Below are 27,122 nucleotides of genomic sequence, written 5' to 3' on the forward strand. Positions count from 1 at the left end.
AACTTCTACAGATGCACCATAGAAAGTATTTTATCAGGATGCATTACAGCACGGTTTGGGAACAGCTCCATCCAAGACCGCAATAAATCGCAGAGAATTGTGGATGCTGCCCAGACCATCACACACACCAATCTCCCTTCCATTGACTCAATTTACACCTCGCACTACCTCGGCAAGGCCCTCAGCATAATCACAGACGACTCACACCCACGCCTTCTCCCCTCTCCAATTGGGCAAAAGGTATAGAAGTGTGAAGATGCACACCTACAGATTCAGGGCAGTTTCTTCCCAACTGTTATGAAGCAACTGAACCGTCCTACCAACAAATAGAATGATGTTCTGAGCTACTATCTACCTCATTGGAGACCCTTGGGCTATCTTTGATCGGACTTTACTGGACTTTATCTTGCACTAAACATTATTCACGGTATTATTTTAAAATGTATCTGTATACTGTGGATGGCTCGACTGTAATCTTGTATTGCCTTTCCGCTGACTGGCAACAAAAGCTTTCCACTGTACCTCAATAAAGAGTAGCTTTGTTAGCCATCTAGAAGAAGTAATTGCAGTGCAGTAAATAAGGAAACTGATTTTTCATTTGGCTACCCTGAAAATAGCAAAAATATAAACTGCTGAAGGAATTCAGCAGTTCAGGCAGCATCTGTTTAGAAAAGGAAAATAGAAAATACAAGGAAGTGGTAGAGATGAATACAATTAGATTTAAAATACATTTAGACAGGCTCATGGACAGGAAGGATCAAGAGAGAAATGACTAGCTCAGGAAGACACATTGGACTACATGAACTAGTTGAGAAGAAGAGCCTGTTTCAACGTTGTAAAACTCTATGCTTCTCTATGTTGTAAAACTCTATGCTTCTCTATATTTATGTTCTTTAATAACACAACATTCATTAAAAATTGGATCTCCATATTCCAAATCCAGTTCCATATTCTTTACAGTAAAATGCCATGACCAGCAAAGGCAAGATGTTTTGTCAAAGATAGACACAAAATGCTGGAGTAAGTCAATGGGTCGGGCAGCATCTCTGGAGTAAAGAAATAGGTGGTGTTTCGGTCAAGACTGAAGAAGTTTGAAGAAGGGTTTTGACCCAAATCGTTGCCTGCTCCTTTTCTCCAAAGATGCTGCATGAGTTACTGTTGAGTTACTCCAGCATTTTGTGTCTATCTTCGGTGCAAACCAGCATCTGCAGTTTCTTCCTACGCAAGATTGTGTCAACCATTCAGAGGATTTGAAAGGAGGACGAGAAAAAGTGATAATTTAAATGACAAAGCACGGATGTTCGTATGTAGCTGCAGCAATGGACAGACAGAAACATGGAAGTATGTATATCCTGTTGAAAATCAATGCCAATGAGAAATGGGATGTCACAGGTAAGGTAAAAGTGAAAACAGCAGTACCTGTCATGAGGTGATGCAGAATGTGCTACTCTGTGTTTATTTCTCACCGACATTAACCAGCAGTTCAATTATTCTTTGATCTCCGTAGGATATCTAGCACCTTTCATCAGGTTTGATATACAACCTGATTACCCTGCCTCTGGAAAGCAACTATTTTAAAGCAGTTCAATGCATATTTTTAAATAACTTGGAGATGCTTTTCATAGAGAAATGGTGCACAAAATCACGAGACAAATAGATTGGGTAGACACACAGACTCCCTTGCCCAGAGTAGGGGAATTGAGAACCAGAGGACATAGGTTAGTGAGGGAGGGAGGGGAAGATTTAATAGGAACCAGAAGGATACATTTTTCACACAAAGGGTGGTGGGTGAATAGAACGAGATGCGTCAGTTGGAGGTAGTTGAGTTAGGTACTATTACAATGTTTAAGAAATGTTTAGACAGGTACAAGGATAGGACAGATTTAGAGGGATATGGGCCAAATGTAGGAAGATGGGACTAGTGTAGCTGGGCCATGTTGGTTGGTGTGGGGCAAGTTGGACCGAAGGGATCGTGTCCTTGCTGTTTGACTCTATGACTCTAAATGGGCAAAATGTACTGACTCATCATTATTACCTTTCTGGACTGGAACACTTCGGAAGAGATAGCTTTGTGAAATCTACACGAAGGATCCTGTTCTAACCATGAGCAGCATTTGTTCCTCTGCAAATGTATTTGATATTTAATTTTTACTGTTAATTTTCCTAGATATTTGGAGGTATTTCCAAGATATTCCAACGGTAACTCTAAGCTGTGCTACCATACAATGCCAGAGACCCGGATTCGATCCTGACTGTGGGTGCTGCCTGTAAGGAGTTTGTACGTTCTCCCTGTGACCTTGTGGGTTTTCTCCGGGTGCCCCGGTTTCCTCCCACATTCCAAAGACCTACAGGTCTGTAGGCTAATTGACTTGGTAAAAATGTAAATTGTCCCTAGTGTGCAGGATAGTGTAAGTGTACAGGGCGATTGCTGGTTGGCGCAGACTAGGTGGGCTGAAGGGCCTGTTTCCACGCTGCATCTTTAAACTAAACTAAAATATTTTGTTCTGCAGGTGTAACTACTGCAGCATCAATGACATTCGACAACATAATTCCTGACATGAAACCAAAATTCCAAAAATATCTAATGGTCTCTTCAAAACGATCTGAAATACAAAGAATCTCACAGATCAATACTACCACAAATTGAGCCGTTCAATTGCATGGAACAGCGTTAGCAATTCAGGTATACAGGCCGGCTTTCAGAAGCAACTGTGCTTGCTGGCCAAGAGTGCTGCTACTGGAGATACAGGAAGAATAGAAAATGGTGGGGTAATTTTATTAATAAGATTAACCTATTTGACAGATGAGATTAAAAATATTTCCTCTCTAAGGAAGGAATGGTTCAATGGTGCTTTATTTATCACCTATGCAACTGCACAGTGAAATTATTTTTCCATATATCACACATGCTGGCACCACTGTTTTTGGCACCATTATTCAAAGTCCAAAGTCCGGTCAGCTCACGAGCTCGATGTACTGGAGCAGTTCCCATGAACAGACATTCCTCTCCTCTCCTCTTCTCGCCCAGCCATCTTTGTGTCCTGGGGGGCGCCACTTGCTGCCGACCTTGAAGGCGCTGGATGCAATACACCCTCATAACGCCCGACTTCTCCAGCTCCCCCCCCATTACGCCATTCGATGAGTGTCCGAGCGGCTCCCGCTGACTGACATGCCTTCAGGCTGGTCCCACCAACCATCGAGCCTTCAGACAGGTCCTGCCAACCGACGACCCTTGAGGCGGGTTACCGTTTGTGTCGTCTGACGATCCTTCGGGCAGTTCCCACCAACGGACAAGCCTTCGGTCAAGTCCCAATGAGCCTACAGTCAGGTTCCTGGTTCCGTCAATTGACGAGCCTTCTGGAGGGCACACCAAGGTCGTCAAACCAGGACACGCACAGTGAACGATAATGCCTTGGGGAATGTTGTGGAACAAGGGGATCTTGTAGTATAAGTACACTGTTACCTGAAAGTGGCGGCACAGGTACACAGGGTGGTGAAGACGACTTTTGGCTCACTGGCCTTCATCAGTCAGAGCACTGAGTATAGAAATTGTGGTATGAGGTTGCAGACGTTGGTGAGGCAGCATTTAGAGTATTGTTTAGGCATCCTTGTTATCGCGAAGATGTCATTCAGCTGGAAAGAGTGCAGAAAAGATTTACATGGATGCTGCCAGGACTCAAGAGACTAATTTACAGGGAGAGGATTGGGAAGGCTAAGTCTTCATTCCTTTGAACATGGGAGACTGAGTGGTGGTTTCATAGAGGTGCATAGAATCATGAGGGGCAGGGGAAGGGTATTGGACAATAATCCTTTCCCAGGCTTGGGCAGGCTAAGACTTTACTCCTTGGAGCGTAGGAGACTGAGACCTAATTTTGTAGAGATTTATTAAAACATGAGGGGCATAGATTGGGTGAATACACACGGTCTTTTTCCCCATGGTGAAGCTGGTGGGATGAAAGGTGAGGATTAAGGGAACTCTGGCCTTCTTGTATCTGGGGAGAGAGGGAGCAAGAGCAGAACTGCGGGACACAGAAGAGACATGTCTCACTATTTCATTTCAACAGCAATGAAATTCCACTGGGCTTCCGTCAGTCTTGGACTGCAATTCCCATGTAAAACGTGCAATATCAGACCACACTATGTCACCTCATTTGATGTTGTGTCTGGTACAAAGACCAAGCCCATGATCAAACAAGTAAATTACTTTAACGACAACCATATTTGCTTGGGTGCAGTAGACCCGGCAAGGCACACAATGAACTATATAATCTACATGAAACTTCTCGAAACGTTACCTTAAATTAGCATCTTCAATATTGCAAGTGAGTTTAAAATAACCCAACAATATTAAAAGGAGCATTTCTAATATAGTTGGGACCAAGAGCAAGAGCTACAAAATTGAACGATGCTTTTAAAGGTGTTACATCAGATGTGAATTTTATAGAAAATCTGTGTAATCTGACCCAAGTAATATCAAATAAAAGGGCTCATATCATTTTGCAAACATAGATAACCTCTGTTATAATAGACCATAGGGTAGGAGGAGGGGTGAAATGGAGTCCGTTTTTACTGATTGTCCGCTATAACCGAGTAAGGGGGTAAATATGTACATTTTGGGGAATAAAAGGCAATAAAAATACACTAAACACAACACACAATTTATAGGAAAGGACACAACATACATAATCCAGGTCCACTACTGATTTTCCAGCGCCTTTGTTTCCAGAGCCTTTCAGGATTATCCGTTTTGCCGGACCAACAGAGATGACGGCCTCCGAGGGGAGACAAACATTATGGGAACAGTGTGCCCAGGCCACCGGGAGCCTGGGTACCAGCTGCAAAGTTGGCCTCGGAAGTTGGCTACTGGAACGTATCTGCCGGCTCTGGCTGGGCCGGAGGGGGCAAATTCGACCCACCATTCGTCGTGGATGTCCCAATGAGGTATAGGTCAGCCACCTCACCCAGCCTAATTGCCACATTTTCCAGGGGGAGTTTAAGTGCGCTCTCGTAATTTTGTCCGGATTAAAGGAGGTGCCGAAACACCAGTTGCTGGAAAATCGGTGGTGAACCTGTATTTTAAACATAGTAAATAAATACACCACTTCCTCACTCTTCCCCTCATTGCTCTCCCGCACTATCACACACGCTCACTCTCTCTCACCCTTCTCCCTGAATTTGCAGTCATTTCCCCCCGAGGTTGTCATTCATCCACAATAACCAAAACCCATAATAAAGTGGTCCATTTACAACGAGGGTGGACTGTAATCCAAAATCCTGTAGAAACTATGTTGTTCCGCTACAGTATGTGAATTTTGAAGGATGAGAGGATATCTTATAGAAACATATACAATTCTTAAGGGATTGGACAGGCAAGATGCAGGAAAAATGTTCCCGATGTTGGGGAGTCCAGAACCAGGGGTCACAGTTTAAGAATAAGGGGTAGGCCATTTAGGACTGAGATGAGGAAAAACTTTTTACCCAGAGAGTAGTGAATATGTGGAATTGTCTGCCACAGAAGGCAGTGGAGGCCAATTCACTAGATGTTTTCAAGGGAGAGTTAGATGTAGTTCTTCAGGCTAACAGAATCAAAGGATATGGGGAAAAAGCAGGAATGAGGTACTGATTTTGGATGATCAGCCATGATCATATTGAATGGTGGTGCTGGCTCGAAGGGCCGTATGACCTAATCCTGCACACATTCTCTATGTTTCTATGTTTCATTGAAAGCAGATGAATCATCAAGATAGAATCAACCCTTTCAGATGTCCAAGGATTGGAATTCACATTTGTTTGTTCAGAGTTTAAATGGGGGAAATCAAACAGCATCCAGGAGGAAAGGAAATAACAAATTTATATCTGGAGATGCTGCAGATTATTGATCAATAGCAATTCATTCTGAGCACCATAAACCAGATTTGTTTCATGAGAAATGTTTGATATGCTGAATAATGAAACTGAAGCCTTCACAACAGAGCCATGCTTTGAGACCAGATAGAAATCTGACATAAAGCATAAAGGAAAAGTCAGAGTCATTTGTTGATAAACCAATTCTCACCAGATGGACTAAAGGCTTGTTGTGCAGCCAGTGAAGTAAATGTTATACTATTGATAACATTTTATTTTCAGAAAGGATCACCCAACGAATAGAAAGACAAGCACTGTATTATTCCGAATACTTGAAGTACAGATGAAATGGGCATGAACACGTGAACAGTGTCTACCACGTATGTAATTATCTTTCCCTGTAATTATATACAATATTTACTCTTCTACATGGATGAAGTTAAACAAATGGAAGGACACCATATAATGTGGATTTTCAGTTTAATTGTAAATGATTATTGGAGCACCTCTAAAATGGCTCCCCACCTCTAAAAAGGCTCCCCACCTCCTCTCCAATTTTTTGTTCAACTGAGCCCACCTGCATGAATTTCCAGAACCCGTTACACAAGCCCCTGATGTCTCCGTAACTCCACAACGGAGTGCCACTTTCCAGGTGCTTCTAGATCTCTCCCCCACACCCAGATTTCTGGCTCCCATATTTCAATCTTATGGAATTTTGTTCGTATGGAATACTTCAGCCCCCCTACTTCATTCTTATGGAATTTTCCACTCTACATGCCCCAAATGAACTTACACGGGGCACTGATATCTAGCCAGCTCCACAACCAAGTGCCAATTACCAGGTGCTTCCAGATGTCTCCACCACGGCCACCACATTACACCCAGCAACCAGGTTTCTGCCTTCCCTCTAGCCCCAAACTCCAATCTTAGGGAATCTCTCACTCTCCATATCCCAAATGAAGTTCTTTCTCTTGTGTTCTCTCTCCCTATACTCCCTCTCAGCCGAACGTGGGAAGACATTGAACAAAGCAAGATTGGTTGTACCTGACACCTTCGATTAATGTACTGTCGGTGCTTTCCATTGTAGACTCATGACCAAAATGTTTTGTGCTAAAATCTCATTGTGGCCTTTTTCATAGCACTTTTTCAATTCAATTCAATTCAACTTTAATGTCATTGCACAAATACTGAGTATGGGTACAACGAAATGCAGTTTTGCGTCAGTCCGTAGTAGTGCAATATAGAAATTAAAAAAAAAAAAAAAGAGGATACAGAATAATAAAAAATACAGAATAATTAAACAATGGGGACGGAGGGACCGGAGGAATCTATCGGCGGGACTCCGAGTTCAGCAATGCGACGGTATGATTGTAGAAGCTGTTCCTCATCCTACTGGTACGAGACCTGAGGCTCCTGTACCGCCTCCCTGATGGGAGGAGGGCAAACAGTCCATGGTTGGGGTGGGAGGGGTCTTTAATGATCTTCCCAGCTCGTTTCAGACACTGTTTTCGGTGGAGGGCATCCATGGCAGGGAGCGGGGCACCGATGATGTGCTGCGCGGTTTTCACCACCCGTTGTAGTGCCTTCCTGTCCGCAACAGTGCAGCTGCTGTACCATACCGTGAAGCAGGCGGTCAGGATGCTCTCGATGGTACACCTGTAGAAGTTGGTCAGGATCTGGGGGGACAGGTGGGCTTTCTTGAGCCTCCTCAGGAAGTAAAGGCGCTGCTGTGCCTTTTTGATCAGCTTGGAGGTGTTGAGGGGCCAGGACAAATCCTCCGAGATGTGTACCCCGAGGAATTTGTAGCTGGAGACGCGCTCCACCTCAGTCCCGTTTATGTGGATGGGGGTATGTCTGCCCCCTCTGACCTTCCTGAAGTCGACAATAAGTTTCTTCGTCTTCTTGGAGTTGAGGACGAGGTTATTATTGGCACACCAGGTTGTCAGGTGCTGGACCTCCTCTCGGTAGGCTGACTCATCGTTGTCACTGATCAGTCCTACCACCGTGGTGTCGTCAGCAAACTTAATGATGGCGTTGGATCCGTACTTAGGGATGCAGTCGTGGCTGAAGAGGGAGTAGAGGAGAGGGCTGAGCACACAGCCCTGTGGCATGCCGGTGTTCAGTGTTATAGTGGTGGAGGTGAGATTGTTGACCCTAACAGACTGTGGTCTGTTGGTGAGGAAATCCAGTGTCCAGTTGCAGAGGGAGGTGGAGATGCCAAGCCCGCTGAGTTTGGTGATCAAGCTGGCGGGGATGACAGTGTTGAAAGCGGAGCTGAAATCAATGAACAGCAACCTGATGTAGGAGTTGTTGTTGTCTAGGTGGGTCAGGGCAGAGTGTAGGGCCGCCGATATGGCGTCCTCTGTAGACCTGTTGGCCCGGTAGGCAAACTGATGGGGGTCCAGTGTGGGGGGGAGGCTGGCTTTGAGGTGAGCCAAGATCAGCCGCTCAAAGCACTTAGCAATGACAGGGGTGAGTGCCACTGGGCGGAAATCGTTGAGGCTCCCTGTGGCTGACTGTTTGGGCACTGGCACGATGGTTGATGTCTTGAGGCAAGTGGGGACAACACCCTGGGCCAGTGAGTGATTGAAAATGTCGGTAAAGACTTGGGATAGTTGTCCAGCACATGCCCTAAGCACCCGGCCAGGGATGCCATCGGGGCCGGCAGCTTTGCGCTCATTCACCTTGCTCAGTGCATCTTGTACAGCAGAGGTGGAGAGACTGAGGGGTTGTTCATTTGGTGGTGGAGCAATTTTGATGGCTGGGGTTTTGTTATCTCGGTCAAAGCGAGCATAGAAATGGTTTAGCTCGTCAGGAAGGGTGGCGTTGTCTGGGGGAGGGGTGTTAACTTTCTGGTAATCGGCAAGGGATTTGATTCCTTGCCACATGCGCCTGGGGTCAGAGTTGTTATGGAAGTGCTCCTCAAACCGCCGTTTGTGATTGAGTTTGGCATTCCTAATTCCCATTTTCAGATTGGCCCTGGATGAGCTGTATCCCTCAGCGTTGCCAGATCTGAAAGCGGCATCGCGAGCCTTCAGTAGGAGTCTGACCTCCCTGCTTATCCACGGCTTCTGGTTAGGGAAGGTCTTTATTTCTTTGTGGGTAGTGACATTATCGGTGCAGAATTTTATATAGTCCATAACTGTTGAGGTGAATGAGTTGATGTCCACTTGTGAATTGAAGGTGGACTGGGTAGCAAACAGACTCCAGTCTGTCTGCTGAAACTGCTGCTGTAAAACAGAGACAGCCCCCTCAGGCCAGACCTTCACTGTCCTCGTGGTAGGTTTCACACGTCTGATCAGAGGTGTGTATTTGGGGAGCAGGAACAGAGAGAGGTGGTCAGACTGACCAAGGTGTGGGAGGGGGAGGGCTTTGTAGGCTTCAGTAATATTAGTGTAAACTAAGTCCAGAATATTGTTTCCTCTGGTTGGGCAGGAAACATGCTGATGGAACCTGGGGAGTACAGTTTTAAGGTCGGAGTGGTTGAAATCACCCGCAACAATAAATGCCCCCTCTGGGTGAGCAGATAGATGTTTGCTGATAGCAGCTTGCAGCTCTTCCATTGCTAGCCTGGCATTAGCGTCCATGGGGTACATAGACTGCGGTGATAACAGTCGATGAGAATTCTCTTGGCAAATAGAAGGGCCTGCACTTTAACATCAGGTATTCCAGGTCAGCAGAGCAGTGACTACCAATCCTAACGACGTCCGTACACCATGAGTTGTTCACATAGATGCACTCAAGAGCTTCCAACCATTGTGCCTTTACGTTTTATCAAAATCAATAGATCTACCTGACATTTTGGTTGTGCAATGCTGCTCTATCCAAAACTTGTCGTTTCTCTCTCGTAATTTGAATATAATTTTAAAGTTCATCACCAAATCATTGGACTCTGAAATCATTGCTGATTTCGAGGAAGAATAGTTCATTCATGTTCTTTCAATGGAGGCATGAAAACCAGCGTTTTCCCTGGTTCAGCCACCATTCTGCGTTTTATAGTGTCAAATGGGGGTGTCGCACTGTGCATTAATTAGTTCTAAATCATAGTATGTGAAGAGGAATGTAATAATTGAGTTCCAACCGGGGGTGATCACAGAAAAATTGTTTTGGAATTTCGGGGGCAAGAAGGAAAAAGAATGCCAAATCCATACAAAAAACAAGAATCTATTAATTTTATAAAACGCAGATATTATTTTGTTTTAATAAATTGCCTTCAAGGAAGTGCAATGTGAGTTGTCATTTCTTCTTGCTGCTTAGAACTGAAAGAACACCCGTGTTATGTTCACACATCAAGAGCCAAGTTAAACATAATTAGATATTTTAATGATCTTGTACGAGGTATTACAAAAAGTAAAATGAAATACTGATTTGTACCTTCACATTACTTTAATAACTGCAGGCAGGAATAATATCAGGTCCAGCATCTAGCCAGAATTATACCCAAGCACAAGATCTATCACGACTATCATCTTTTTATATGCAAGATTATTTTTATTGGCACATCTTAATAAAAGCCACAATATTCAAACACTATTTAGCATCAAGTGTCATGACACATTGTTTTATTTAAGTAAATATTTGAAAGCGTAATCTAATAACATTTTCAGTCAAACGATCAGCCCTTTTATTTCAGAGCTAAGGTTTGCCATAATAGACTCTTTGTGAGTCTATTATACCCAGCCTGATCTCTAGAATAAAATTTGGCGTAGATTATTCACAAAGTCAAGGAGATACACCGGCTTCAGTTTAACTCGTTCAAAGAGTTTGGAAAGAGGCAGTGGATATATTACGTACATTTGAAAAAGAAAATGCAATTAGTTGGCCAGGATTTTGCTGCTTGTGGCAAGCCATAGACTTCACCCTTGATTTACAGGACATGTATTCCAACAGATTGGGGAGATCCCCAAGCAATACCTTGTACTTCAAGCCATCCTTACAATCAATGGTAAGGGCCTTGTAAGAATAAATACCATCATATAGTGGGAGATATAAGAACCTCTCCTGCTGACAGAGCAGCCAATAAAATGCAGGTTGCTACCCATTTGACTTTGAGCTGTCAAAATCTGCGAAAAATATTTCATATTTCATGGATCACTGTCAGTAATTTCCATTCTGAACTCATTTTCTCTTGGCCTTGAAACTAAAAAAAAAGGGCACACTTGAACAGATTATGGGTCATTTCAAGAAATCTTTTAGTGGAGACTGCATATTATTTTCTGTTGTATATTTATCTCCTTCTGCTCCAGGTTATCTCTGCTGCTGCTTTACAATGGATCAGCTGGAGAAATACAATAACTGGGGTTCCTATTCCTTACTTGTTATTCTTCTTCCTCTCTCTGTTTTCCATTTTGTATCTCTGAGCATGTCATGACTGAGACTGAAGCTTATCGCATAATTCTCTCCTTACAGACTCTTGGATCTTTTGTCATCTTGTCACCATGTATTTTATGGTTTAAAATTTAAAACTATGAATAAAACACATAGATTTGTTTTCATTTTTTATTATTTATGAGCTAGGCAGTCAAAAGTTACAGTTAATTATGAAGCGCTTCATGTTGCAGCCCTTGCCATTCAACAATATATTTATCTATTATATATGTAAGATTTTTAATTTACTATGTATGATACAATACAATACAAAACTATACAATAGATCTTTATTCATCTCAGGGGGGAAATTTGTTCAGCCAACAGTCATAAAACACAACCAGATACATGAAACATGAAGTTAAAGTGACGAGTGGAAAGTCCAGGATTGGGGATGTGCAAAGTTTGGGGGGGGGGGGGGGAGGGGGGGAGGAAGGGGAGTCAGTCTACCCCACGACAGAAGGGAGAGGAATTGTAGATTTTGAATGAAAGCCTCATGGAAAAAGGATCTCCTGATGAGTTCTGTGCTGCATCTTGGTGGAACCAGTCTGTTGACTACTTCCACATCCTCCAAGTCCAAGGTGTAACTGTGGGCATCTGCATGAGCCCCAGCTATGCCCGTGTCTTTGTAGGGTGCGTTGAACAATCCCTGTTCCAGGCGTACACTGGCCTTATCCCCGAACTCTATCTCCATTACATTGATGACTGCATCAGTGCTACCCCATGCAGAACTCATGGACTTCATCAACTTCACCACCAATTTTCACCCTGCACTCAAATTTACTTGGACCATCTCCGACACCTCCCTCCCCTTTCTTGATCTCACAATCTCCATCACAGGAGATAGACTATTGACTGACGTCCATTACAAACCCACTGACTCCCACAACGATCTCGACTATACTTCTTCCTACCTTGCTTCCTGCAAAGACTCTATCCCCTACTCCCAATTCCTATGTCTACGCCGCATTTACGCCCAAGATGAGGTGTTCCATACTAGGACATCCGAGATGTCCTCATTCTTTAGGGAATGTGGGTTCCCCTCTCCCGTCATAGATGTGAGCCTCACTCGTATCTCCTCGGTATCCCGCAGCTCTGCCCCTCCTCCCCGTCGCAACAGAGACAGAGTCCCCCAGTCATTACATTCCACACCATCAGCTGTCGCATACAACACATAATCCTCTGAAATTTCCACCACCTCCAACGGGATCCCACCATTAGCCACATTTTCCCATCTCCACCCCTTTCCACCTTCCACATTGACCGTTCCCTCTGCAAATCCCTGGTTAACTCATCCCTTCCCACCCAAACCACCCAAACCACCCCTCCCCAGGTACCTTCCCCTGCAACCGCAGAAGATGCAACACCTGTCCCTATACCTCCTCCCTCGACTCTGTCCAGGGACCCCGACAGTCCTTTTAGGTTAGGCAGAGGTTCACTTGCACCTCGTCCAACCTCATCTACTGTATCGGTTGTTCAAGATGTGGACTCTTATACATCTGGGAGACCAAACGCAGACTGGGCGATCGTTTCGCTAACACCTTCGCTCAACCCGCCTGAACCTACCTGAACTCCCGGTTGCTGGACACTTTAATTCTCCTTCCCGTTCCTACACAAACCTTTCTGTCTTAGATCACCTCCATTGTTAGAGTGAGGCTAAATGTAAATTGGAGGAACAGCATCACATAATTCGCTTTGGCAGCTTAAAGCCCAGTGGTATGAATATTGATTTTGCTCACTTCAGGTAACCTTGGCATTCTCTCTCTCTCTCTCTCTCTCTCTCTCTCTCTCTCTCTCTATCACTCCCCCACCCAAGTCGCACTAGCTTCTTATTTTCACCCTTCAAACAGCTAACAATAGCCAGTTTCCTTTATCATCGTAACTATTTTTGCATATCTTTCATTCATTGTTCTTTATCTCTCCACATCACAGTCTATATCTCTCGTTTCACTTATCCCTAACCAGTCTGAAGAAGGGTGTCGACCCGAAATATCACCCATTATCTTCTCTCCAGAGATGCTGCCTGTCCTGCTGAGTTCATCCAGCTTTTTGTGTCTATCTTTGGTTTAAACCAGCGTCTCCAGTTCCTTCTTGCCCTGTTGCTGAAGGTGTTCCTCAGATTGACCAGATTGGAGGGGGTGAGCTGTATTGTCCAACATGCTCCAACAGTTTAAGGAACATCCTCCCATCCGAGACCACCTCTAATGAATCCAACTCCACTCCCAGAATGGAGCCAGCCTTCCTGAAGAGCTTGTTGATTCTGTTGCCGTCCGCTGCCTTCGCCCTGCTATCTCAGCACACATCAGCATAGAAGATGGCATTGGCCACCACCGATTGGTAGAACATCGGCAGCATCTTACTGCAGATGTTGAAAGAGCGGAGCCTGCTCAGAAAGTACAGCCAGTTCTGTCCCTCCTTATACAGTGCCTCAGCGTTCCTGGACCAGTCCAGTTTGCTGCCCAAGCAAACTCCAAGGTACTTGCACTCCTTAGTAAACTGCACATCCACATCCTTCATGGAGACAAGGGTGTTCCTCTCCTCCTAAAGTCCACCACTAATTCCTTAGTCTTGTCGGTGTTGAACTGCAGCTGATTCAGCCCACACCACTCAACAAAGTCGTTGACTACACCTTGGTATTCAGCTTCCCTCCCATCACTGATCCAGCCCACAATTGCAGAGTCATCTGAAAACTGTACAGTGTATGTACAGTATGTGAAACAAATTAACAGTGGAAACTTTCATTAGCAGCAAAATGAGAAGATTTCTTAAAATAAGGACCTCTTCCCTCAAAACTGTTGATAAAACACAGGTGATTCTCCATCAGCTGTTAGACTTTAGAATTTGATAATTTCTGCAGTGCTGCTGGCAACAGACAGGCGCCTCTAATATTGTTTATTTGTTTTTTTGTGTGTATGTGTATATATATATATATATATACATACATACATACATACATACATACATACATATATATATATATATGTATTTGTGTGTATGTGTGTGTGTGCGTATATATATATATATATATTAATATATATATATATATATATATGTATTTGTGTGTATGTGTGTGTGCGTATATATATATATATATATATGTATGTGTAAGTGTGTATGTGTGTGTAGGTATATATATATATGCGTGTGAAGGTATATATATATATATATGTATATATATATGTATTTGTGTGTATGTGTGTGTGTGCGTGTATATATATATATATATATATATATATATATATATATATATATATATATATAGTATTTGTGTGTATGTGTATACATACACACACTGAACTTTTTTTTCTTTCTCTCGTTATTATATTGTTACAGGCACTATGTTTACATATTCAGTTGTCCTGCTGTAAGTAAGCATTTCATTGCTCAATCTAGGACATATGACAATAAAACACACTTGACGCTTGACGAATATAGACATACAGCGCAGACACAATCCCTTCGGCCCACCGTGTTCCCGTTAATCAGCAATCACCCCGTACACTATTTATGAAGCAATTGTGAGCTACAGATGTTGAATTTTAGCAATTTTGTTATAAATGTAATGTGCCATTTTTAGGCCTCACGCTCACACAAACACTGCTCTTTTTTTTTCTATTTTGTTGATTTTCAAATGTTATCATTTGATAACCAAATTCATGTTAAAATTTCAGAAAATGTTACAGCTAAATAGCATCTATTTGAAAAGCAATTCACACAATTGATCACACTTGGAGCAAGTTACCCCATGCGCAAGAAGAAATGCATTGCCCCTGAGGGAATTGCGTATTGCAACACATTGATGTAACAACATACAGCTTTTTAAATTTCAAATATTACAAAATGGCATCATTTATATCTCCAGATCAAGTTGTCAGGAAACTTTATAGCAATGACAATTTTTGCATTTCATGAATCTATGTGCAGTTTCAACTACAATTTACCAAGGAACTTGTAAGGATATCCCATTTTCAATTTGTTACTTTTTATACTGCAAAAAAGCAAATTATAACTATTTCAAATATCAAGAGAAACATAGGAAGTAGGTCACCTTGCTTACTTTAGGCCAGCATTTGTATATAATCCTGATTAAATCACCTTGGATTTATAATCTTCAACAGCGTTGAATACAAATGACTTGCACAGTTTAAAAGAAAACCATATTTAACACAGTTTAATAAACCATATTTAATAGCCTCAATTGCTTATTGACATAGAAAAATGCACACTTCTTGTGTAACTAAATTATTATTTTTTGGTAACGTTCCACTTTTCTTGAGCCTATGTTCAGAAATGGGCTTTCATTTTTCTAAGATAGGATTATCTTTGGCCTCTCTTCAAACAACCACTTTTCAATAATACCACTGCATGCATTTTTACTATCCTCGGTGGCCTAAATATCCTCACTCAGGTTGCGTTCCCTTCTTCTGGATTCACCTCAAGGAGCTCATGTAGCTTCTTCCAATCAATCCGTTCAAATCATTAAATCACGTTAGACAATCTCAATTAGATTATATACATACATATATATAAACATATATAGGGACCTTGCGTTCTACACTGGTGTTACGTTCTTGAAAAGCATTGCATATCTCAAAAATGTGTAAATTAAACATATATATGACTGCTCCACCAGGTGTGAAATTTGAGTGGGTTCTTTCAAAAATACGATTGCATAAATCAGGCTTTGGTATTAAACAAGTGCATTATACCAAAAATGTATAAATCAAACACGCGGTAAAACGCAAGGTGCCTCTTTACGTATGTATACACGATCCATGTTATCACAGTTGAACTCTTTGAGTGTTGATGTTGTCTAATGCTTTTGCATAGAACTGAAGGTTGATGCCAGAGGGGGATCAAACCAAGCCAACGGAGAAGTTAGAGCAATATTGTTTTCCAGCAATGCTTTCCAGGCCCTAATTCTAGGTGATAACTTTTCCATTTATCCATGGTCCGTTTTCCAACCCCAGCCATTGGCAGTTATTAAATCCAAGAAAAGTAAGCCAGCAATACAGATTATCATAACTGGAAGTTGGCAATAAAATACAACAGACCATTGTCATTAAATGTTATGCCTAGTTACTACAGGCTGGGAAATATACTCCTGGCAGTTGCTTGGAATCAGAATTAAAGATCTTGAATACATCAAGTTCCAATCGGGCAGCCCAGCGGCACAGTGTTGGAGTTGCTGCCTTAGAGCACCCGAGACCCGGGTTCAATCCTGACTATGGGTGCTGGCTGTATGTTCTCTCTGTGACTACATGGGTTTTCTCCAGGTGCTCCGGTTTCCTCCCTTATTCCAAAGATATATAGGTTTGTAAGTGAATTGTCTTCTGCAAATTGTCCCCTGTGTATAGGATAGAACTAGTGTATGGGGTGATCACTGGTCGACGTGGACTCAGTGGGCCGACGGGCCTGTTTCTGCAATGTATCTCTAAACTAAACTAAACTCCATCCAGTTTGTAGTTCAATCATTTTAGTTCATAAGTTCCAGGAGCAGAATTAGGCCATTTGGCACAACAAGTCTACTCCGCCATTCAATCGTGTCTGATGTATCTTTCCCTCTCAACCCCATTCTCCTGTCTTCTCCCCATAACCCCTGACAACTGGACTAATTAATCGCCCTTAAACCCTTACTAATCAAGAATCGGTCAATCTCCACTTTGAAAATACCCAATGACTTAGCCTCCACAGCCATCTGTGGCAATGAATTCCACAGATTCAACACCTTCTGACTAAAGAAATTCCTCCTCATCTCCTTTCTATAGCTATGTCCTTTTATTCTGCGGCTCAGGACTCTGGTCCAAGACTCTCCCACTAGTGGAAATATCCTCTCCACATCCAGTCTATCCAGGCCTTATTAAGGTGACGAGCATTTTCTGCTTCAGAGGAGATATACAATCTGAATATGTTTACCTTTTAAAAGTTGGGTATCAGTGTATCAAACTCCAAGAACAAATCTGGTCAACTTTCAACCATTGCAGAGAGGTTGATACAATAGCTCTTCTGTTTGCATAAATTGGAGACCGAGTGACAAAATGGCCTATGGTGAGCTCAGAAATGATAAGCATTAGTCTTACCTGAAGGGGAGATATGTCTCCAATTAATGACAGGTTCTGGTCTTCCATTAGCTAAGCACACCAGAGTAACATTGCTGCCTTCATTGACGGTGATGTTAGAAGAGATGTTGTAGATCTTTGGTGGAACTGCAGAGGAAAAGCATATTGAAATCGTAAAACAAATTTATAATACGTCTCTTTTTATTACATCATATTAGCTTTACTGTCAGCCTACATGCTATAATATAAATATTTGTAACAAATAGGTTGTTTGATTATTTTCAAGCTAACTTTAAAAATTAATTCAGCCTGCATGTTTCAAAACATATTAATGAACAATATGCAAATAGGCCCGATCAAATAATTCTGTAATCTACATTAAATTTCACCATGCAACTGAAAGACATAATCAGACAGTAAGGTGTCCAGTTAACTCAGTTTTCTTTGTGGATCCTCCACCTTTTCTCTTCCAGCATCCAGATGTAAAAGTCTTTGTTAAATAAATTCTCTGATTCAAATGCATTGTGCCGTTTTAATCAGGGTGACACATAGAGTTGCTGCCTGACAGCGCCAGAGATCTGGGTTCAATCCTGACTACGGGTGCTGTCTGTACGGAGTTTGTACCTTCTCCCTGTGTCTTTCTCTGAGATCTTCGGTTTTGTAAGTTAATTGGCTTGGTATAAATGTATAAATGTAAAATTAGATAATACACAATAGACAATAGACAATAGGTGCAGGAGTAGGCCATTCGGCCCTTCGAGCTAGCACCTCCATTCACTGTGATCATGGCTGATCATCCACAATCAGTACCCTGCCTTCTCCCCATATCCCTTGTCTATCTTTAAGAGCTCCATCTAACTCTTTCTTGAAAGCATCCAGAGAATTGGCCTCCACTGCCTTCTGAGTCAGAGAATTCCACAGATTCACAACTCTCTGGGTGAAAAAGTTTTTCTTGGCGGCGATCCACCTGGCGGATCATGGCCTACGGGGAGAGAGCCACCAAGCCGTTCCCTGCTCACCCCCCAAAGACCAGGGGGGTGGAGCCAGTGACGATGATGGATGCGACGGGCGAGGAGAAAGGCTGGTAGGAGAGGTGGGGGGGAACCAGGGTCCGGCCCACAACGCCCTCAAGGTGGACTGCAGGAGGCCCCCCCCAGGCGGATGGGTGAGGAGGGGGACACCATGTCCAAGGAAGGCAATGGCTAAAGGCCCTGCAGTAACCTCAGGCTTGCCTGGATCGTGCACCGCTCATAACAACTAGAGCACGGACTGGACTGTGAAAATGGCATCAAAACATGGCATTTGCATGTCAGCTCAGTAGACTATTTCTGTACACTTGCTAATCGAGGATGTGCTTGGGTATGGGAATACTCTACTGGACTGTGGGTAAGAAAATAATTTCACTTTGCGTTTGCACTTGTGACAATGAAACCACCATTAAACCATTATTAATCGTGTCCAACAATTTCTGATCAAACGGCAGCACTCTGTAAATTCTCAAAAGTATTTCTTCCTTCGCTGGCTCAGATGTCTCATGGTTAACTTATTGTGAGATTTGGACCAAGTATGAGGAACTTGCAAAGCCAATATTTTAAGTCTAAAGTTAAAATGCATGCAGTGTGAAAGTAGGATAAATAATTTCTGGTATTTCCCAGAATATATCCAAATATTTACACTGATAAAATATTTGTCTGCCATAAAACTTCAGTACTGTTTTGACTATATTGTATGTAAGCTGTTCATTTGAGATTTCCTACCAATATGCTCTCTCATACATGTTTTTCAGTATAATCTCTCATACATCTGTCCTCCCATCTGCCTTATTGGAGACCTTTGAACTATCTTTAATCAGATGACAATGTTATATCTTTCCACTAAACGTTGGACCCTTTATCCTTTATTTGTGCACTGTGGATGGTTTGATTGCATTCATGCATAGTCTTCTCTTTGATTGGATAGCACACAAACCAAATCTTGTCACTATACCTTGGTACATGGGTAAATAAACAAGACTAAACTAGACATTTTGAAAATGCAATAAAGCAAATTATTCCATAAAATACTAGAAGCAAAAGTGGTGCTGATCTGAACTTTCAAGAGATTTGTCAGGCACTCTGCAAAAGCAAGCCATAGGATGAATGTAATGTGTTTATTTCTCATGCTAGACACTTAACTTTGCTCGAAACATTAACAATAGTCACAATAGTTGCATTCACAGCAATGTTAAAGCTACAATTTTGGTTTTAGCACGATTCTATGTGCCTCATGTATGAATAGCAGACTTTGTTCACATCAATCTAAGAGACACTTCTGTGATTCATATCTATCATAAACATTATATCCTCTTTTGTAAACCAACACCTGCAGCACATAGTGGCAGAAACTTTGCCCAAATGAATCCCGATATTATCCCAAAAACACATAAAGTACTGGAGTAACTCAGTGGGTCAGGCAGCATCTCTGGAGAACGTGGATAGGTAACGTTCCTGGAGAAGCGTCTTGACCTAAAGAAGGGCCTTAATTTGAAACGTCACCTACCCATGTTCTCCTGAGGTGCTGCCTGACCCACTGAGTTCCTCCAACACTTTGTGTTCTTTTGTGTAAACCAGTATCTGCAGTTTCGACCCAATGTTATCTCGCCTGATTGTCGCAATGTAACTCACCTCCTCACTCCCCAAAGGCTATCCTCCATTATAATACTCAAGTCAGGAGTGTGATGGTCCAAGTGAGTGTAACTTCAACAACACTGAAGAATCTTACACCCTTACAGGACATAGCAACTCACTTGATAGCTACCTATCTACAACCATTCATTCACTCCACTACAGATGCAGAGTAGGAGCAATTTGCACCATCTACAGGAGGTCCTAAGACAACACCTTCCAAACCCACACCATTCCCAGTTCAGCAGAACAAGGCCAGCAAAAAACATAGGAACTCCACCACCTGGACGTTGCCCCCCAAGCCATGCATCATTCTGACTTGGAAAAATATCACACTTCCTTCACGGTAGCTGGTTACAAAATCACAGGCAGGTGGGACTAGTGTAGATGGGACATGTTGGCCAGTGTGGGCAAGCTGGGCTGAAGGGCCTGTTTCCAGGGTATGTCACTCCTCCTCCCCCCACCCCCCCCCCCCCCAATCTTGCACATCCCCCAATCCTTTCCACTCGTCACCCTCATTTCATGTTTCATTTATCTTGTGCTTCATGACAGTTGCCAGACCAATTTCCCTCCTGGGATAAATAAAGTTCCATCATATCCTATTTATGGCATCGCATCTATGACTTTATGACTCCTCAATATACAATTTACAGGTAGGAGAGAGGATGTAAGTTGATTCAGTTTCAATGAAGTTTTGATTTTGTTAATGTTTATATCAGTAAAACGGACAAAAGAAGTAAATTAACAATAGATCTACTCAGCAGTTGCAACAAATTCTGAAAACTATCTGTGAATCTTGATGCGGAAATCTTTTGGAGATGGTTTCTCAGTATGATCAATCTGCATGGTAAATGCAAATCAATAGGAATAGTTAAAGAAACCATCAAAGAAAGTCTGGCAAGTAATTAGAAAAGTCAATTGAAGATTTAGCTCATCAATAAATTCTGATTGTTCAGGCATTGATACACTGCACTAAAAGCTGAAGGCAGCTTGCGTATTCCAGGTGAATATTAACGGTACGAATTGATAACATCTGGATTTACAGTATTGATGCTTCACATCCTCAACTTTTAAGATGACTCAAGGTGAACTACAAATATATTTTGGCTCACAACTTGTCAAATATGGCATGTGCCTTTAAATTTTAGACTGCCTGTTATAATGTGGGTGGGATTTATGATGTGTTTTTGGGCATGTTAGGAGCTTAGATGCTTGCGCACACGTTTAGTTTTTAGATTAGTTTGGAGAGACGATGGGAAGGTTAACCTTTCGACCATGCGGGCATGTGCCAGATCATGCCAGTGTTATGGAGACAGGAGGAGTTTTCTAATGTTTAAAGTAATAAGTTGGAGTTCGATGAAGATTGTAGTAACGAGTCGGAAGAAATTTGGATGTATCTTACTGTTTTCTATCAACAATAAAGCATTTAATCATCAAAATACTGTGTTTTGAAGCCATATCTGTGAAGAAGCTCTGAAGGTCTCTGTGTGAGCTTGCATGCATTTCGAAGACACCCCCTTCAACCATTCTCATCCATTTAGTGGCTAGGATGCTAATTTCCCGAAAGATATGAAAATCTGCCGCTACACAGTATTCTTTTTATCCAGAGATGCCTGCTGACCTGCTGAGTTACTCCAGCATTTTGTGTCTATCCGCTGATTTTTTTAGTTCACTGCCTTAAATTAGTTGGGGGTTAGTGAGGTATCACGTCTCAGTTCAGCTAATTGCTCTCTGTCCTCATGAATGAAAGTCAATCTGAACTCTAGTAAAGAACCACAACTAATTGTTGAGATGGAGGTTCCAGAATGATAGCAGGGCTGAATTAATACACGGTACATTTATCAACGATCCTAGATTTTCTAGCTCCCCATGTAGTTAATCTTTAAAAATACTTCAGACTGCTTACTGTAATCATGAAGTTACTCAACAATTGGCTTCTAATTGGCAAAGCTAATAATTTGTGCTGCTCATAGTGCTGTCATTACTGTTGTTTCCACCAGTGAGAGAATCCAGACATCAGAATAAAAGGACGTACCTTTAGAAAGGAGATGAGCTCGCTCCTGTACTAGTGTTTTATCTTAATTGCAGGATGGAACTGAAAACCTTTGAACAGCGGTTATATCTCAGGTAACTTAATATAACGCCGTGTCTCAAATCTGTTCAATATTTGAAATGGAACACATGGAACACATCATTTACTGAAGTGTAGAGCAATATGTGAAACAACATGAGCAAACAAACAGCAATAAACTCTATCATTTACTTTTGCCATTATTTATTTTACTTTAAATTTCATATTTGAATTTTGTGAAACAATTGATCTGAAATTTACTATTGATTGTAAATTTAAAAAAAAAACAATTGTTCCCAATTAAGGTTTATGAGGTAGATTGCTTTTTACCCATTTATTCCTTCAGGTGATTTAGAGTCAGCATGGAAACAGGCCCTTTGGCTCAACTTGCCCACACCGACCAACATGTCCCATCTACACTAGTATCACCTGCCTGTATCTGGCCCATATCCCTCTAAAACTGTCCTATCCATGTACCTATCTAATTGTTTCTTAAATGTTGCAATAGTCCCTGCCTCAACTACCTCCTCTGGCAGCTTGTTCCAAACATCCACCACGATTTGAGTGTATAGATAGAACATTGAACAGTGTAGCACAATACAGGCCCTTCGGCCCACAGTGTTCATGCTGAACAGGACACCAGGTTAAAGTAAAATTTACGCACTGCTTGAGATGTGTATGTGGTCCTCAGGCAGCTGGGACCATACCACTGGTAAACTATCACTGGTAATGTTCATCCACGTACACCCTGAATTGGGCATCAACTACATTGACGGTTCTGGACCCATATTTAGGTTAGGCCAAGTAAGCACAGATTCACTTCCTTGATAAATATTTTCAACTCACATTGGCTTTAGACCTTAGACTTTGTTTTAGAAATACAGCATGGAAACAGGCCCTTTGGCCTACTGAGTACAAGCTGGCCAGCGATCAACCCAAACACTAGTTCTATCCTACACACTAGGAACAATTTACAGAAGCCAATTAACCTACAAACCGGTAAATCTTTGGAATGTGGGAGGAAACCGGAGCACCCAGAGGAAACCCACACAGTCACAGGGCCAACCTACAAACTCCATACAGACAGCACCCATAGTTAGGATTGAACCCAGGTCTCTGGTGCTGCAAGGCAGCAACTCTACCGTTGCGCCACTGTGCCGCCCTGTTACTTACTGGAACATAAATTACCCACCTGCCCAAGTGGGATAAAGATGCCGCTACTTCCTCAAATACAGATTCATTTTGTTAAGATAATTATTCACACTCAGGTTAATAAAGGGTAAACCATAATGCAATAAATGTAAGATACAGCGGAGTATATTTCATGAGCAATTGATGGGAATTAATATCATAATATACATGATTTACAGTAACGCAATTGAATGTCAGTGGGTGATAGCTGAATTTCATCTTTTTTGACATTGTCTTGTTGTCAGTTAGTCTGTAAAAGGCTTTAACATTATTATCTTTCTATCAATGGCAGGATTATCAATTTGTTGGTAAGTTGGTAAACAAGTTTGCATAATTCTTTTGTGTAACAATATTAGAGAAATGAGTACCTCTACAAGGCTAACATATTTCTGACCATGAGGCCTTCCGCACTCTTATTCTCAAGATAGCTTTAGTTAAATAATGATTCTTAAGAATCTTGGATGAGATCTTTAAATAATCAATGAAGCCCAAAGTCTCTTTTATTTGTAGATGATAGTACCAGAACGTGTGTACTTTCAAGTGGATTTCAAAGCAAGGCCGCTCCCACTGAGATTGCAGTGGAAGTGAAAATAGGAAATCTCCACTAATAGCCTCTATAGAAAAGTAGGACTCAGGTTAAAAAGTTGACAAAAGTTCTTGGGGATTGTTGGAATATAACAATCTAAGAAATAGAAGTAGGAGTACATTATTCTCCCCCTTTGCTTTTTCTTAGACATACAGCATGGAAACAGGCCCTTCCGCCCACAGAGTGCACGCCGACCAGTGAATACCACACACTTGTTATTTGTTATCCCACTTTCACATCGTACGTAGTAGGGGCAATTTACAGAAGACAATTAACCTACAGATCTGCACGTCTTTGAAATGTGGGAGGAAACTGGAGCACCCGGAGAAAACCCACGCGGTCACAGGGAGAACATGCAAACTCCGAACTGCAGTCAGGATTGAACCCGGGCCTCTGACGTTGTAAGGCAGCAACTCTACCGATGCGCTACTGAGCCACACTTAAAGTTTTGAAGCATGCTAAATGAAATAGGATTCCCACTTTTTCATCTTTAGACTTGAGACTTTAGAGACACAGCATGAAAACAGGTCCTTCGGCCCATCAAATCCATGCTGACCATCAATCACCCAGCACAATAGCACTATCCAACACACAAGAGGCAATTTGCAGAGAGCAATTAACCTACAAACCTGCACGTCTTTGGAATGTGGGAGGAAACCGGAGCACCCAAAAAAAAAACATGCAATCACAGGGAGAATGTACAAACTCCACATAAACAGCTGGCACAATGTTTCAGCTCCTCTATTCTATGTGATCATGGCTCATTTTTTCCTGAAACATCATTTTCCAGCACTAACTCCACATTCTATCCAATCCATGTACCTGTAAAAATTGTTTTTAATGTTGCAATAGTACCAGCCTCAGGTTTCTCCTCTGGCAGCTCCTTCCACATACCCACCATACTTTTGAAATAGAGTTGCCCCTCAGGTGCCTATTAAATCTTTTTCCCCTCACCTTAAACCTATATGCTCTGGTTTTTGATCTTTTAAACCTCGATAAGATCACCACTCATCTTCCTGTGCTCCAAGGAATAGCCCTAGCCTGCTGATCCTCTTCCTATAGCTCAGGCCCTTGATTCCTGCCAGCACACTCATTAATCTTCTCTGCACCATTTCCAGCTTAATAACATCTTTCTGAAAATAGGGTAACCATAATTGAACACAATAGTCTAAATGTGGCCTCGCCAATGCCCTGTACAACTGTAACATGACCTCCCAGCCTCCATACTCTCTGACTGATGAACGCCAATGTGCCAAAAGCCTTCTTGACCAACCCATCTACCTGTGATGCCACTTTTAAGTAACTCCTAGATCCCTCTGCTCCACAACACTCCCCAGAGCTCTGCTGTTGTCTGTATGTGTCTAGCCCTGATTAGGCTTCCAAAATGCATCACCTCGCACTTCTCTATATTAAACTCCACCAACATCAACCATCAATAGCGCAGATCACTGCAAAGTTCCACGAGCCATAGACTTCCAACCCAAAAATCACGGTATTACCTTTATCAAGTATCTGTGCGCTGTGAATGGCTTGATTGTAAAGTAAAGTAAAGTAAAGTAAAGTAGCCTTTATTGTCATTCAGACCTTGCGGTCTGAACGAAATGTTGTTGCCTTGCAATCCTACATATAGTAAAAAATGGCAAAAACACACACAAAAAACACAAATTAACATCCACCACAGTGAGTTGAATACTCCTCACTGTGATGGAAGGCAAAAGTCTTAAGTTTTTGTCTCTTTCCTTCTTATTCTCCCTCTGCGCCGAGGCGATCCAGGCTTCCGATGTTGTGACCCCGCCGGGCGATGGTAAGTAATGTCAGTCCCGCGGCTGAATCCAAGCTCCGCGAACGGGCCGGTTCAGCTCCGCGGCCCGGGGTGGTCGAAGCCGCCGAAGTTGCGGCCCTCCAGTCCAGAGGACACAGCTGTTGTCGCGGGAGCTCCGCAGAACAGGTCACCAACCTGCGAGCTCCCGACGATGTCGTCCACCGGGCCCCCGGCCGGTCCTCCGAGGTCGGATCGCTGCTGCCGCTGCCGCTGCTCGCTCCGAGGGAGCTGTGTCCTCTGGACTGGAGGGCCGCAACTTCGGCGGCTTCGACCACCCCGGGCCGCGGAGCTGAACCGGCCCGCTCGCGGAGCTTGGATTCAGCCGTGGGACTGACATTACTTACCATCAGCAATCATGTATTGTCTTCCTGCTGACTGGTTAGCACGTAACAGAAGTTATTCACTGTACCTCGGTCCATGCGACAATAAACTAAACTAAGTTAAACTAAACCAAACTAGACCTGTTTACTTCTATTGTCTGTTTTCTGCCTGTTACCCAATTTAATTTTATGTTGTACATTACTCCCAACTCCTTGCTCCAATTTTGTCCATGAACCTCTTGCATCGAATCTTAACAAAGTTTACTTCCGCACTCCAAAGACGTACAGGTTTGTCAGTTAATTGGCTTTGGTAAAAATGGTAAATTGTCCTTAGTTTGTAGTGTGTGCTAGTGTAACGGGGATGGTTGGTTGGCGTGGGCCGAAGGGCTTGTTTCCGTGCTGTATCTCTAAATTTAAAAAAAACTAAGTAGCCTGTTACCAATTCCTTAATAATAGATTCCAGCACTTGGTTGGACTTGGTTGAAGAAAGTGAAAATTAGAAGTATTAATTGACATTCTCATGTGCCTGGGTCCCTTCCTAGATATTCATGGAGTGGCATTAGCAGGGCTGCTAAGAGAATATTGCAGAAGTGAAGCAAGGGCATTACAGCTTGAGGAGAGTGATTGTGGTGCAGCATGTCCTTGTGACATGAATACCTTTCAAACAAACATAAAATAGCTATAGCCGGGGGCTAACAGGCAATTACAAAACTATTGAATGAATTGCACAGTTTTACATGAGTAACATGACTCACTCAATTAATTACAATCAAGAGACAGGCATTCAGGTCTTTCCAGCTGGTTTCATTGCTTGCACTGGTTTAGTTTAGTTTATTATTGTCGCATGTACCGAGGTACAGTGAAAAGCTTTTTGTTGCGTGCTATCCAGTCAGCGAAAAGACAATACATGATTACAATCAAGCCGTGCGCAGTGTAGAGATTATATGTGTCCCAAAACAGAGACAGCTTTCAGAGAATGACAGTTCTTTATGAAATGTCATTCTAAACAAGATGAAGTGCAGAACAGGTCGAAGGCTTTGTACAAATCACTGGCAGTGAATTATGGTGGCCGCAATTTGTATTGGCAACCGTATTTCAGAATACCTGTGACTAAATTGTTGTTTGTAACAAGTACAAGGCAGGACAGATTAAGCATGGAGATATTTCCACTGGTGGGAGAATCTCAAACGAGTGGATAT

At 42.5% G+C, this 27,122-nt stretch overlaps 1 protein-coding gene across 3 annotated transcripts in view; it reads right to left on the reverse strand.

The window, feature by feature from the left end:
* Positions 1–27,122, reverse strand: part of LOC116980693 (limbic system associated membrane protein) — a 1,768,528-nt gene that overhangs the window by 238,796 nt on the left and 1,502,610 nt on the right. For all 3 annotated transcript variants that reach the window (XM_033033154.1, XM_033033155.1, XM_033033153.1), the window contains one exon: positions 17,292–17,417. In XM_033033154.1, the coding sequence (XP_032889045.1) occupies positions 17,292–17,417 (126 nt within the window). The remainder of the gene's footprint in view (positions 1–17,291; positions 17,418–27,122) is intronic.

The sequence above is a fragment of the Amblyraja radiata genome, chromosome 14, assembly GCF_010909765.2.
Source record: "Amblyraja radiata isolate CabotCenter1 chromosome 14, sAmbRad1.1.pri, whole genome shotgun sequence".
NCBI classification, from domain to species: domain Eukaryota; kingdom Metazoa; phylum Chordata; class Chondrichthyes; order Rajiformes; family Rajidae; genus Amblyraja; species Amblyraja radiata.